Here is a 15651-nt window from a genome sequence, read left to right as displayed (position 1 = left end):
TGATGAAACATGGCACGTGGCAGAATGGCTGGTGGGTCTAATGCACCCTGCACCCCCCATCCCTGCCCCATCACGCCAGCCCCCGTCAGACCCTCCCTGTGCCGGAGGAAGCAGTTTTGCTAGCAGACAGACCCAGGTTTGTATCTGCTGGGTCTTTCTGCTCGGCCTTGGTCTTGCTCTAGCACCAAATCCTCGTTCAGTGCAAGCTGTCTCAAGTGACGTGGTGTGGGGCTGGCTGCAGGCTTCTCACGGCACTGGTAAAACCGAACGGGCCATCTCCTCTCTGTGCTTTCGCAATTATTTCACAGAATAGTGCAGCCACAAAGATGAGAGTACGTAAAAAGGGCCTTCTGCTGCGTGTCACTTGCTCAGACTGGAGCGTATTAAAATTTATGTCACCAGAAACGTTTTGTTCTAAAAAGAGGAATTCTACTCTCGGCTCCAAGAAAAGAAACCCAAGAGGAGACTGGAAAAGAAGGGAAGGATCCAGGATGAAGGAGTTTACCTCTGCAGGGTCTTGGCCTCTCACCTGTCTGCACAGCAGCTTGTTGAGAGTGGGAGATCGCGGCGTGACGTGGGGGGGAAGGATCTTCCAGCGATGGCGGCCTTCGTGTTTGGGAGAACGGACTGCCAGCTGGAGCGACTCCGTGGGGACCCTCAGGGAGGAGCACGTTCCCACGGGCTGGGAGCGGATGGAGGTGATGGACCCTAGGAAACAGAGAGAGAGAGAGCGAGCAGTCACCACACTGCTGGCGTGGGGGCTGTGAAGGTTCGAAGCAGCACCAGTGCCCACAAACTCCAGGGAGGGAACAGGAAAAGCCTGCCTAGTCTGGCCAAAATCTCAAGCCTTGGGCGGTGCCAGGATTAAAAACCAGGTGTCCCTTGTCCTGTCTCCTGCTTTAAATACTGGGCCACATCTCCTCAGGGATGGCAGGGAGGTTGCAGATGAAGTCTCTGCAATTAAGCAGCATTGCACGCGGCTCTGCCCGCTCCGGGACATTGCCCGTTACACGCTCATAGCCTCTGTTTTCTGTTTCAGGTAACAGGAATCTTCTCCTGCACTCAGGGTGGTTGGGGGCCACCAGGAGCACATGGCAGCAATGAAGAGCAGAAGGTGGGGTTGCCGTTGCTGCCTTCCTGGTGGCATTGCTTTGGGTGGATTTGTACATGGATGTTGCCTGTTTGGAGAACGTGGATGGGGGAAGTCTGGTGGTTGTGCCCGATCCTCTGAGGCAGGACACCTGGGCTGTCTTTGCAGGGCTGCCGGGGATGAGCTTGCAACCGGACGCTGCTCTGCCACGCGGAGGCCAGAGCAGCACTGCCCAGCTCCCACCGAGTCTCCAGAGCTCGACTTACAGGTCCAACCTACAGCCTTGTACAGCCGGTGGGCACCCTGCCACCGACTTCTCCGGAAGGAGACACGGCTGGCACGCACAGGCCATTCGCTACAGCCCAACCGCTACCATCACGGCTCGTCCATGAGGCAGAGCTCGGCCGAACGCGGTCCGATCAGCAGCACAGAGGCTGCTCCAAGGGCTTTGACAATCCCTGAGCTGATGTATCAGACAGGAATCGCTCTCTTCCTGAAGGCTCCCAGTCCTCTGGCCGAGTCTAACGGCAATCCATCCTCCCCAGTCCCTCCACGGTGCTGCTTTACTGCAGCCCCGTGTTGTTTGAAAGGTCTTTTGCTGTTTTATTTTTTTGGCTGCAGGATTTATCGTCCTCGTTAGCTTGAAACCCAACGTCTGTTTCTATATTGCTGCTCCACGTTAAAAACACAGCTATCCATCACTTCAAGAGATCTCGCCCAGGGGTCAGGGAACTTGAACCCATGACAAAAGCCATCCAGACAGATTGCAGTTGCATTTCAGAAAGAGATTTGTTGTTGGGAAGAAAGAAAAGTTAGCGTTTAATCATTTTTCTTTCAGAGCTTTTCTCCAGAACACTACAGAAAGAGCAGAGCCGCGAGCTTCCCACCCCACACCCCGCCCCACTTCTCTCTAGTTCTTCTTTGGGCTCTCCTACAGCCAGAGTTTCACTCCAAGCCTGTGCCGTTCATGTACTAATCCAGGTTTTACAAAATGTTTTGTTACAATGCAGAAAAACTTTGTCATAAAATCTGTCACAAACATGGCCATAAAATCAAACCCCTGTGCTCTCCTCCCTGTCCTCAGCTGGAATTTCCTTCTGTTGGAAACTTTCCATCTAGAGCTCGTATCGGAAACCAAAACCCCTTCCAAACTGCATGCTCAGGAACAATGAATACCTCTGGGTTTGTATATTTTTTGCTCTTGTTTTTCTAGTAAATCAGGAAACTGCATCTAAGACCAAAATAACACATGATCTGGTCATCTCACAATATCTTCACTGTGTAATCGCCAAAGTACCGGGAGAAGACCTTCACTGACATTGAGAAGTTCACGAAAGCTCTGATGCTAACACGAGTCTCTGTGTGCTCAGTTTTACTTGCACGTAACTTGTGGGACTGTGACTTAAATCCAAATTTGGGCAGCTCAGAAGCAGCACAGCTCTGGGTGGCGCTGGCTGGATGCACCTACCAGACCAGGTAAAAAGCAAGCCCTTGTCGTATCCATGGCTCAAATGCTCTTGGAGAGAAATCTGGGAAGCATGAGAAAATTCTTGGTCGCTTCTACCCTCCCCTGCCGACATCACAGCAGTTTTATACTGGTATAAAGCCTGATTTACACCCACTACAGAGACTAAAACCACCCCCAGTAGCCCAGCCATGAAACTCAACCTCTGTTTTCTTTGCTTAGCAAAGAATTTGCAGGTGAAATAATAATTGCAGAGAACATTAACTGGTACCCAGAGAGTTTGAACAAATAGAGTTACTTCACCCAAGGAAATCGGAGCAGATCTTGCCAGCCCCACTAGGGTTTGCAAACCCACTGCTCCTCTGTCCAAGTTCTTGTATTTCAAACGTTGCATCGAAGGAAACCAGACTGGGAAGTTCTTGGGAGCCACTCAAGAAGCACATGTGCTTTTAGAGAGGCAGATATTTTCTTTCTTATTGATGTCCCCTTCAAACCAACTCGCCCAACAAACAAGACAGAAAGGCATTTTAGGGGAAATGTGTTTGGATCCGGTTGAGTAGATGTGTACTCAAAGGCTCCGAGCAGCTCGTTATTCCCTGACTGCGGGGTCTCTCCACAAGATTCATGGGAAGGCCAGGCTAGGGAGGCACTGGAGAGTGGTTTCTAATCTTTATGCTCCCAAAGAAACTCCTGCATCTCTGAACTCAATGTACCGTGCTCAAAAGATCCTGCTCTGAGACGGAAACTGTCTGAAATAATAGCTGTAAGGGAGCTCTGTCAGGAAGTAATACAGACGCCGGCTTTTATTCATGTTGATTTTATTGATTTGTAGTCATGATGTCAGGGCTGATCGCTTCAGAAGAAATGCGCACCCTTTTCCTCAGCTACCGGCCACTCCTCGATGCCTCTGATGTTGCTTGGGAGCCCCGCTCCCCCCTAGCCAAACACCCCTTGCCACCAGCTTTCCCCTCAGAAAACGCGGTGACGTGATGAAAACACGAAACTGTGCAGCGTGTGGGAAGCTGCAGTCGTGCCGATGGTCTCACATCAAAACAAGCCCTGGCTCAGCCCATGTCTGGCATGAACTGCCTACTCCTCATCTAATGACCACGCGTATCTGCTGCCCCATGGTTTCAGCTAGGAGGAGAAAGGAAAAACTCCGTCAGCAGTACCTCTTTGGGATTTGCAGGGATACGTTTCCATCTCCACCTCGTGAAGGGGGAAAGGGGCTTTCGCTGGCATCACGGGACGGAACATGTAGCTGTCGTTGGGCAAGGAGTGCATACGGGAAACGGAGATCTTGCGGACCATCAGCAGGTTTTGAGAGTCCTGTGGCCTCAGAGAGGCTGTGCCGCCCTGCGAAGCAAGGAGACAGGGAGACAGTGGTGAATTTGCAGCAATCTCCTTCTTGTCTGCTTTTTGTTTTAAAACCTTGTGCAGATGTTCCTCTTGGCATCTTACAGAGAGTCTGCAGCCCTGGTGACTGCAACGGGACACCAAAGCTACGTTGTGATAGCTGAGTAGAGAGCTCAAGTTGCTGTTGGAGTAAAACAAGGCATCAGTGACCCACTACTAACTCTTGGACACCACAGAGGAAAACTAAGGTCCAGGAGAATGAGGCCCACCCTCTAAACACATGAGAAAGCCAGTGTTTCTCACACTGTTCTGCTCTGATTTTCCCAGAGGTGCTATCAGCTCAGCCTGGGTGGTGATATCCTTCTCCTCAAAGATACTCGGGGACAGATGGGCAATACTGGCCATTCCTTGGCCACGCTGACCAAGAGTACCAAGTGTTTCTGGAAATTAATGCATTATCTCCCCAAAACACACATACAGGCAGACATTTAAACACACACATTAACACCACTGCAAACCCTGCGGCCTCTCTCCTACAACACGGAGCACTTTGGGCACCACTGACCCCAGAAGAAGACAGCCACACGGCAGAAGAAGACATCATGTATGTGGGCGTGGAGCCTGTGCAGGGGTAGAAAAGGGATTTCTCTGTGTTTGGTCTCACTGTGACACAGGTCTGGTTGGAAGTGCCCAGACACAGCACGTCACAAACCTTAAACGTGACCCCTCACTGCTTCACTAAGGCCCTCATCACTTCAGGTGTCTCATAGCAAATTATCCTCGGAAGCTTTAGGGACTCAAACCATTTCTCTGTGGTGCTGATGGAACAGCTGTGAGAGGTGCTTCCATGACTTGGCCAAGTTTTGGGGAAGAGGGAGCCCTTGGAAGAGGACCTGCAACCTGGCTCCCGGCCCCGAGGTTTTGGTCCTAGACACATCCCCCTCACAATTTACCACGTTATCTAAAGTACGATTAATCACTCTGGTTTTCCTTTAACGTCAGCCTCCCAGTGTCGATTGCAAACATTTTCCCAGCTGCACATCTTAAATTAAATGTATTTTGCTTTGCTCTGCTGGGCTGGTTTCCCTTTCTGCTAGCAATATCTGGGCCTGAGATCCCTTGCTGGACAGTTTGGAGGTCACCAAGGATCTGGTTAAATCTGTTTTTTTCCATACATTTCTGGCTTACAGACTCATTTCCTCAGATCCCTAAAGAGACGCATCCCGAGACAAATTACTCGATGCTTTTACCCTGCTGAGCTTGGCTGAGCAGATGCAGGGATGAGCAGCAGTTATTTACGAGTAGTTGGCATCCAGCGCTGACTGCTGCCTTGCCCAGCAGCCCTCCGGGTGCGACCCAGCTCTCTTGGCTGATCTATGAACGCATCAGCAGTTGGCCCCTGGCCACTGAAGTTAATAAGCTATCAGCATGGCAACACCTGAGCTGAAGGGAGGTGGGTGGTTGTTAACACGCCGGTGCCACGCAGAGAACAAAAGGTCTCGCTCCACTTTCTCAGTAGTCTGACAGAAGGATCACAGCATCTGTCTATGACATCTCAGCTCCTCTTTGTATGATCTTGTATCGGTCTTCTCTGGCTGGGACAAATGAACAGAAATCCCCTCTTGACATAAACATCTGCAAGTTTTAAGGTTTCAGCTGTTGAGACTCAACTGACTTAGCGACATGGGCATATTTCAAATGGTTTCAAAGCCACTGTCAGAAGGACTTGAAATATGAAACATGGACAGGAAGCTTGCTAGCTCCCACCTGGCCAGCTGCTCCTGACAGCTAGGAAGGTTTGGAAACACACCACCACGGGCACTGCTGCTCCTCCTCTTTGGTAGGAAATGTTTGATGCACTTGGGAGCCTGAGCCCATGCCCTGAAAATCAACGTGCCTGCTGCAAAGCCCACAAAAGCCCAACATGGACCAGTGCTGCTGAGACTGCGTATGGTGAACTCTGCCTGCAGGCACCCTGACAGCCTGGGAGGACCCCAGGCAGCTGATAGAGATGGGCAAGGTGGGAGCCTACTTGCCATGGGACCCCTCTCAGGACAAGTAGAAAGGCATTAAATCGACTGTAGGGGCTTGTGGAGATGCAGCTCAGAGGCTCATTTAAGCATCTTTAAATCAGTGAGCATGACTCCTTCCTCCTGTGTCTGGGAATCAACAATGTGTTGGAGCTTTGATTTTGTTCTGCTGCGGAGGGAGCTCGAGAAGAAATAATCCTGCAAATACCTCCCTAGGACACGACCCTTCTTGGGTGATTAAATGGCCAGAAGAGACTCTGTAAGCAAAGGTGACTGGCAGGATACTCTGCAAGGGGGAACACTGTAACTTCTCAGAGGCCTGGAGCCAAGAGCCTACAAACAAGCCATGGGCAAAATTCCCAGAGGAAGGGCTGGTCCCTCTGGGAAGGTGTTCATTTCCAGCACTGTGGGTGAGCTTAGCCATCTCCCGCAGCCTCTGTGGTGGGGAAGGCAGAGGCACAACACGGACACGAGGGAACTCCTTGCCTGTGCCTGCCAACGCCAGTGGCATCCGGGGTTGTGCTGTCATTCCCTGTGCCAGCAGAAACCCAGGACCCCTTGCAGTTGCATTTACGAAGTTGGAAATTTTGCCTCTCCCTGAAAAATGCCTTCCCCACGACCTCCCTTTGAGCCCCTGCAGCTTCCGGGTGGCCAAGCTAATGGACACCCTGCAGAGCTATGGAGGGGAACTTCCTCATCCTGCACAAGGGAAACCACGTGGTCATCGAGAGCTTAATCTGAGCCCAGAATTTGCTTGGAGATGCTGTGAGATACTTGTGACTAGAAGGTGCCTTGATGGCCATGATAGCGGTCAGGTAGTAAAGGAGAAAATGGCCCAAGTCTAACGCAGATGAATTCTGGGTGGCCACTGGAAGTTCTCTAACAACAGCAAGCGTCCTTCCCACTGCAGCACGTGCATCTTCATCACTGACTGTGGCTCGCATGTCCCCGTGCCCACCGGAGGACACCTGGAGCTCATTCACCCCGCGGAGGGCACTGTGCTGCGGCAGGGCAAGCCGCGCAGCATCCTCATGGGACATAACCTGGGCACCGGCTCACGGGGCGATCGGGAGGGACGGAGCAGAGGGGACTACAGCCCTTCTGGTCTGCTGGGTGATCTCCCCAGAGCATCTCCAGAATCCACAGCTCCGGTGCTTGCTGAAAACCTAACGTGTTGTCTACTTAGGCCTTTGCTTCCTCAACACCGTATCACAGACAGGTTCTTACAGTGACAGTACGAAAACCAAACTGGGCTGTTTTCTCCACAAAGGACTCTGCCTGCCTGCAGCTCTTGATAGATCATTTGAAGACAGACGGCTCACACATCAAATGTGAGACCTTTTTTCTTTTTTTTCGCTAAAAAGAATATTTCATTCGTGTCCCACACAAAGCTGCTGGCGGAGTCGGCTGGGACGCGTTCTTTGCCCGGCCCCTGCACACGCAAGGACAGAGTATGGAAACAACTGTCGTGGCTGTGAAGAGACAGGTTCAGGACGATTCAGACACCACCGCTAGCTGCACAGCACCAAAGCACAACGCCACAACGCAGAAGCAACGGCGCGACATCATTCACCTCAGCCTCGTGACCTGGGGTGTTGTGGGAAGGTGTCAGGACATGGTGGGAAACAGAGCAGAAGGACGGGATTTCCATCACGGGAGCCTCTGCCCCCTCCAGCGCGTCTGAGTCTGGGATGGCTAAAGACACACTCTCACAGCTCAGCGCCTCCTTCAAATTGGGGAGATAAAAAGCATCAGTAGCAGAGCAAGGTTGGGTCTTAACGCTCAAACACGTTTGCTCCGTGGCGTTTCCTAGGTGCTTCCAGAGTAGGAAGGAAGAGAAAAGGAAACGTGGGCTGCAAAAACTGGCACAAATGGCAAGAAAACACTGAGAATCCTGCAGTGCCCATGCCACATCAGTGGCAGGATCAGCCATCCAGAGCTCTACCCATTTAACCTCTTCAGTGCAGCTGGCAGGGAGCGCAGCACCGAGCTGCCTGCCTGGTGTCTGAGATGTGAGTGAGGGCATCACCACAACCCAGCCCCGTCGCGGTGCCTCCGCCTCATGACCGCGCTGAGGAGGGGGAGCCCTGGCTTGCAGCGTTCGAGGAATCTCATCCGCAGGGGGAAATCTGTGGCCAGCCCCCTGCTCACGCTGTTCTCCCTTTGGGGAGCATCACCTCTCTCTACGGGTTTTCTAGGGCTATGAGGAGGCTCTGCACGGCTCCTGATGTGCTCAGGAGGTATTGGAGGATGAGGAAAACCCAAAGAGAATGAACCCGGTTTGCGATCACAGCCTACGTGAAAGGATATCCCCTGTCTTTCCTCCACGAGAAAAGCAACCTGGGTGTTTGTGGTGCATTCTCCTGCAGAAATGTCTATTAGGAACTGCATTCAAATAGTGAATTCCCCATCGCTGGGTAACTAAATTTCTTTTTACTTGACTTAATAGAGTCTGATGGATTTTACAAAAATCTAATTTAATGTAATGTAATCTCAAATTCCCCATTGATTTTGTGGTAGACTTATTTGTGATCACGGTGACAAAGCAATTTCATATTCACTTTTAATCATACGCTGCTGACATGGGATGAGAAAATTATCTCATGCCCCTCCCTTCCCGCCCTTGACTTCTGATTGCCCTGTTTTTCTAGAGGACTAATAGAAATCGGAGAGCAGGCAGTGTCTGGAAAATCAAGCCAGAAACCTCCAGCTTCCTGCTGAGGGGCTCTGACAATCCCCAAGGTCCAAGTCGGCCATGCCCCAAGCAGACCATGAGCCACTGGGAAGCTGCATCTCACACCAGTGCCAGACGTGCCCTCCTGAGCTGCGCACTATAATTTGCTTGAGGCTCCTCAGGAAACCCCAAACTGGGCTTAAAAAGAACCTAAGCAGTATTTGTGTGCCTGTATGAAGGGAATGTATGTCATCCTTTACGTCAGGGTTGACAGTGCCAGCATTCCCAGGGCTTTAGGAGATTGCTCTCTGGTGCTGCTGCCCACGCCCACGCCAAAATGACAAGGACCGATGTGTTGGCTGGGAGAACAGGACAGGGACCTGTGGCTATCAAGCTTCTGAGCTTAAAATTCACAACCTTTGAATGAACTGGAAATGGCAAGAGATAGATAGACTTTCGACCCTCCCTCAGAACAACGGTCAGGACAGCGTTAGCCCTGGAGAAAGTATTTCAAGCACCCTACCACCTCAGGGAGCCCTCCTGAGATGACTCGAGATGTGGAAGAGGTGGTGACATCTCTGCCACAGGGGAACCTGGGAAAGCTGCCTTCCTCCCACACTGCCTTGTCTCCTGCCTCTCTGGCTCTGTGTTCCTTGGGATGTGGCTGCCTGATGATCAGACAGCAGTGACTGGTGAGAACTGTCCCCTCCCTACCCTGATCAGAAGAAGAGCAGATGCTTCATGTGAACTATTACCAGGGCCTGGTGCTTCACCTGCACCACCGACTCCGACTTCGTGGTCTCCTGACTTCTGCAGGGTGCCCTGCTCTCCGGGGCCACCGCGCCTCCCCTGCTTCCACTGGTGGTAGAGGTGGTCGCTCCTCTGGACATCTCCAGCTCGATCTCAGCATCCATCTCAGCATCCTCCTTGGCCTCCTTGTTGCTCTCCTCCAAGTGCTTCATCAGCACTGCCACCACTACGTTGACGAGGACGAACTGTGCGATGAGGACGAAGGTGACGAAGTAGACAGGAGAGATAACAGGCAGGTAAGTGAGGCAGTGCTTGTCTTCCCGAGTGCATTCCCGGAGAGTGTCCTGCAACAGAGCGGGAGAGGCGAGGGATTAATAAGGGCTGGGGCTCTGCTTGGGCTCCAAACACAGAAACATGAAAGATAACCTGCTGAGGACTGAAAAATATATAATTACATATCCCAGACACAATGGTTTGCAGGTACAACAAAATGGATAGAAGAAAATACGGACACCACGAATTACAGCAACTACGAAGAGGAGGATTGTGTTGTGTCACAGGGCACAGAGTACCTGGTTAATGCTCTCAGCCACAAGAACTGGCATAATTTTCCTGAAGTATGATATGTGTTAAAAAGAATGAAGTTTCAGGTTGGGTGAGACTTAGGACAAATTATCCCTTGAAAATTCACTTGGCTTTTAAATGGGAAAGTGCAATTTTGATGTTTCAAAAAGGAAATCTTTTTTATTTTCACACAAGAGGTGCCTAAATCTATTTGAAATCTCTATCTATATACCTACAGAAAGAAGAAAGTACCCAGAGATTGCACACACCTTCATGATACCATTCCAGTTGTCCCCTGTTGACACCCTGAAGAGGGTGAGAAAGGCCATGCCGAAGTTGGTGAAAGTTGCGTGCCGGCTCAGACCTTCACAAGGATTTTCATCACTGCAGTCTGCAGGAGAGAGAAGCAGAAGCACGTCAGTGAAGCCATGCTTGCCAGTGCTTATTCAGAGCAGCCCCTCAAACCTGGGAGTGAGACCCTGAGATACGTCACACGGATACGTGGCATCAGGGAGGGTGCTGAGTGGCGATCTCTCTTCAGTAGCCTGCAACTACTGAAGGGCAGCTGCGGAGGTCATGTAGGGAAACTCTTCTCAGTGGAGGCTGCAAGGGACAGCAACTGACTGTGGCTTAAGAGGTCCAGGTTGGACATAAGGAGAGGAGTTTTCTTCTGGAGAGCCCAGCAGCCCTGGGACAGGTCACCAAACAGGTTTCTGTTGGAAGTTTTCAAGATTTGGCTAGACAAAGCCACAGCTACTCTGAGCTAGTGATGGGGTTTCCAGTGGGAGGCTGGGTGGGGGCCTCCAGAGGCCTCTTCCACCAACATTTCTGTGATTCGCTCAGCTTCACTCCAACAGGCAGAGCCAACACAGAGAGATCCAAAAGGAGGTGGATACAAGCAGACTTGCTGGGCTGTCTCAACAAATACTGCTCTATGGCATCCATTGTCTGTTATCCTCTCGATTACATCCTTGTCTTGATTATTTTTTACAGGGCACATCTACCATGAGATATTTCACTGAGATAAAGTGGAGCAATTTGACATTTTTCCCCTGAGAATTAATATGCGAATGAATGTAAATTGAACGTATGACATAACCCCCTTTCCATAAAACACAGGCTCGTTAAATATTCATCAGGACAGGCAGCAATGTCTCTTGCTAGGGAATTTCACCATTAGGTATTTATTTCGGAGGCAAATAAGAAGGAAACAAAAAAACAACCAAACAAAAAAACCCCCATGAATGAGCAGTCTTGGGGGAGCAAGCTCTGATGGTTCTTGTGGCTGAGTGTGAAAAAGAAGTGAAATTATCTCCAAGTTAAATCAGGAAAATCAGTGGTGTGCTGACTGCCTGCAGTCTGCCCCAGCCAAGATCAGGGCTTTCCCAGTCTCCGACCACAAGCTGTGGTTACCTGGGGGCTGGCACTGGTGTGGAAACACAGAAAGGATTCAGAGCAGCAGAAGGTGCCTCTGTGAATAAGACATGTTTCACTTTCGTGGCTGAAGAAATACATGCCTATCTATCTAGATAAGTAATACAAACCCCACAGTATTTCATTTGAGGTGGATGCAGAACTAATTTTTTCCCAGAATTTGTGGAAGACTGAAAAATAGTTTGTCTTTGGTTGAAAGAAATATTCTGCTTTCAGGCATTTGTAATCTGAGTAGAAGGCTGGACTCATAAAGGGGATTAATGGCAGCCATAAAATTGCCACAGAGGAAGGGCCCTTCTGATGCTCTTGAAGCCCTAACTGGGATGCAAACATTCAGACACATCTCCTTCGAACAGCACGTTGAAAGGCAGGGACTGCCTTGGCCTTGGCTAAGCTGAGCAAGATAGGGCTACTGTGTTTTCTCTCTGACTCCACCTGATTTTCTTTTTAGTGGTGGACACATTCATGATCAGCTACGCAGTATTCTCAAGCCGGAGAATAAATGCCGCTGGACAGTCACTCAGCACAAGTGGGTGCTTCCTAATTTATGTAGAAAGGGGAGGGTGATGCTGAGAAGAACAACGGACAGACGAGACTTGGGCAGCTGGAGGAGCAATGTCAGCCAAGTGCAGAAAACTAATGGAGTGTGGTGGAAGCTCTGAGGAGGGACATGTTTATGGTGGCATCTCTCCAGCACGAATCTGACTACCATCCAGCTTTGCAGACTCATGTTCTGTCTTAAGTAGTAAACTTCCATCTTTGTGAACATATCCATGTTGGACTATTATATTTAAACAGTAAATACAGCCAACGGTGGTGTTGGACAAATCTCTAAATGTGTGTGCCTGCACATTAGACAGGTTCTGTATTACATCCTTATGTGTCAACTGTGACCCTGAGATCAAGAGAAAACTTTAATCTTCAGACCATGAGCCGTGAAGCTAAGGAAGGCCCGAGAATGAGAAAGAGAAGAAAGGAAGCAGCTCGATACCAAGTAAACATCAACCGGATGAAATAAATTGTGTCAGGCACATTACTCACCTAGCTTGCCAAACAATTCCACTCCCAGGGCAGCATAGATAAAAAACAGGAGCATAAAAAGTAGGCCAAGGTTCCCTACCTACATAAGGAGAAAGCAGAACAAGGGTCAGGCAAGTTGAGGTCACAAATTAAATTGTTCCATCACATTTTCAACACAAGCAAAAGAGGGACTGGTGGCCAGAGGCTAATCATCATCTCCTTCCCTGGCTTCCAGCACCCTGGTCCCCTTTCACTGTTCTGCTTTAACAGACCCAGAGAAGTCCCCCGTGTCGGGGCAGGAGCAGATGCTTCCACGTGGCTGGTGCCTCTCTGTCACCCTTCCACTTACCTGGGATGCTGCCTTTATCTCTAATTTGGCCAACTCACAGCCGTAGCCCCAGTGGCATTTGGCACTGCACTTCAGTGCGCTGGTAGTTTGGGTGACCTGGTTTGAGTTTTACAGACCTTTCCCTTCTGTTTGCCAGGTTTGAGACTGAGCAAAAAGGCTGAGGGTTTCAAGACAGCGACGTTAACAAGACACGTCTGCAGCCACAAGAGGAACTGCCTGGTTTTCAAAGGTCTCACTGGCCTGCAGGGCTTTCAGAAAAGGAAACTCCAGCAAGATGTAAAGCTCTCCTAGCCTTGCCACTTTACAGGTATTTCTCAACTTTACAGATATTTCTCAACAACAACTACCTAAATTTTAGCTTTCAGTGTCTCAAAAGAAAAGCCTTATTCCATACACCACCACTTAAACGTAGGCACCTTGCAGTTCAAACATCACGTGGTGTGCTGCCATCGGGTGTCAACATGCACTGCGACGTGGCTGGAGGGGATGGTAACAGAAGTGCAATGATGCTAAAGGGAACACAGAGGTTCCTAATAGCAATGGAGTTATTCTTAATAACTCCAGCACTGGAGTCAATCACCACAAGAGGTTGAAGCCTTTAAAACATCTCAAAAGAGCAGATATTTTGTGATTCAGGCAAAGAACATGAAGGGCAGAGTAACCTGACCAGCTCACCATCTGCATTTTACCCACAACTAACTCTAGTCACACTTCCCTTTCCTACCACTTTCAAACGCCTCGTGTCTATCGGCTTGTAACACAGACGGAGTTCTCCAGTTAGACGTGGTGTCACAAGCATGACTTTATTTCTGAATAAAAAGGAACTAGGTGGTGATTCAGGTAGTCAGGCTGAGGAATCCGTGATCTCTGAGGTATCTTCTAGAGAACTCTACAGTTTGAGAGCGCTTTCTTTGAGGCAGCAAAGCCACAGTGTTGTGGTATTTTGACCATGCTGCTTAATGTCATTAGAAAGGTTGTCAGTATGGTATCTGTTATCATACAATTAACACAGCTATCACTTATGAAGTAGGGTTATTTTGGATTAAAGAAATAGGAATAGTCAAATCGCCCAGTGGAGACTGTAATTGAGATGGAGCCTAAACCAGCTACTACACTGAGCTTTGCAATTCCAGTAACGTTATTACCATGCTCCAGGGAATAATAGAGATAATGCAGCGATGTAGATGGCTGGCCTGGATTATTTCATCTGCACGTACTGTCTTCTGGAATAGCGCTTCCTAACTCACATCTGCTGGACCACTGGTGGTTTGTAAGACATTAGAAGGCAGTCTACAAAACGGCTGCAAATTAGAAAACGCAGGACAACCGGCACACGCGCAAGGGCACACGCATGCTGCCGGGGAGGCAAATGAGCAAATAATTAAAGAGAAGGAAAATAAATGTGATAAACAAATTCTCTGGGTTGAGTGTAAATTAAAGCCTGATGTTGTAGCACCGCAGAAGGTGGTCTTGGAGTTTTTTCAAATAAGCCTAGAAACTGAATATTTCACTGCTATTTTAATGCCTAATAAGTCAGCCTGCAAATTTCTGGCATTGATGAAATGCCAAAGAATTTAGACTAACATCAAAGTTATTACCAGGTTATCAGTCAAAACTATTCTCTATTTCTCAACATGCAAAGCATGTTATGAGCTGACATTTGCTCATAAACAAGTTGCCTGCTATCTAAAGTGCATTTGTAAAAGATTCTGTATTTAAGATCTGACTAATTACATTACTGAACCAACGTGTCTCATAACGAGTCCTTCAAAGCCCAGTTCACACTCCTGGGTTTGCTGTATTGGCTCGAGACATCCCATGCCCTTGGCTGAGAGCAGACACATGGGCAGTTCCAAAGCTCAGCTGGTGCACAGCATCTCCTGGGAAGTGACTGATGTGGAAATGTGGCTACATGAAAGAGAGGTGCGGGAGACAGCAGCAAGTCAAAGATCCTGGGATGGGTGATGGAACGACCTTTACTGTTAAACTCCATCCCAACCTGTGTCCAGACATCCAGAGCTGCTCTGGAGTGCCAGCTAAGAAGCAGGCTGCTCCCCATGTGCACAAGAAGCACCTGCTGCCCTGATCACCCTCTGCAGATGTAGTGTCCACACGATATGTGCAGGCAGTTGGTGGCTTGTGAGACTGGAGAGGGCATGAACTTCTCAGCAGCCCACAAACATCTGATTGCTCAAGAGAATATGGCTGAGCAAAAGGGCTCACCTCTTGCTCAGGTGCTCCAGCAGAACTGCTTGGTCTATTTGTGTAGCTCCTGGCTGTACTGAATCAGTACAAGTCAGTGCCAGATTTAATATTCTGTCAGTGCTAGCCCATGGCTCTCTGGTGCATGTCCCTCAGGAAAGGAAAGGACTCAGGACCCAAGGCATGTTCTCAGAGATGGGCTGAGGTGGAGGCAGTGAGGTCAGCCAGCGGCTGCTGAATAGCGGAGAAGGCAGACTGGATGTGTGTCTGTGACCTTGAGTGAGTCACTGCTCTCCTGTAACTCAACGTACCCGTTTGTAATACCCTTGCGGATAGGTAATTAATGTCTCCAAAGCACTTTGAGACCTACTGAGACCAGACAAGAAAAAGATCGTGCATGAATCATGTTGCTGGGAGGAATGGGAGGGGGCAGGAGCACATCCAGGCACTATTTTCTGGTGGCCAAAGGCTGGGATGCCTGTGCTGGACTCTGCATCAGGGACAGAGATCCAGCTCTGGTCAGGAATCGCAGCTTTGGCAGCCAGTCACCCAGGCGGGCTCTGAGAAGTGGTTCTGCTCTAGCAGCACTGAACAGGTCAGCCCATGCTCCGTTTATCCGTTAAACTCCCCCTGACTTGGGCTGGTGCCTTTGGCTGCGCAGAGAAAACTAGATAACCCCTCTCTCTGGCAGCCAGAGGCTATCCATCAGTTGCTGTG

At 49.7% G+C, this 15651-nt stretch overlaps 1 protein-coding gene across 4 annotated transcripts in view; it reads right to left on the bottom strand.

Annotated features, from left to right (window-relative positions):
• The window catches only part of CACNA1H (calcium voltage-gated channel subunit alpha1 H), a 121178-nt gene that overhangs the window by 2541 nt on the left and 102986 nt on the right, over positions 1-15651 (bottom strand). For 2 of the 4 annotated variants that reach the window (XM_086759383.1, XM_086759380.1), the window contains exons 28-32: positions 12405-12483; positions 10199-10320; positions 9371-9709; positions 3728-3911; positions 530-708 (exon numbers count right to left, since the gene is read on the bottom strand). In XM_086759383.1, the coding sequence (XP_086615509.1) occupies positions 530-708; positions 3728-3911; positions 9371-9709; positions 10199-10320; positions 12405-12483 (903 nt within the window). Of the gene's footprint in view, positions 1-529; positions 709-3727; positions 3912-7514; positions 7668-9370; positions 9710-10198; positions 10321-12404; positions 12484-15651 lie in introns of all 4 variants that reach the window. The other 2 variants (XM_086759382.1, XM_086759381.1) reach the window with 2 other exon arrangements.

The sequence above is a fragment of the Chlamydotis macqueenii genome, chromosome 15 (genome assembly GCF_036417535.1).
Source record: "Chlamydotis macqueenii isolate bChlMac1 chromosome 15, bChlMac1.mat, whole genome shotgun sequence".
NCBI lineage: Eukaryota > Metazoa > Chordata > Aves > Otidiformes > Otididae > Chlamydotis > Chlamydotis macqueenii.
Note: the sequence above shows the minus strand (reverse complement) of the source record. Positions and strands in the feature narration are given on the sequence as shown.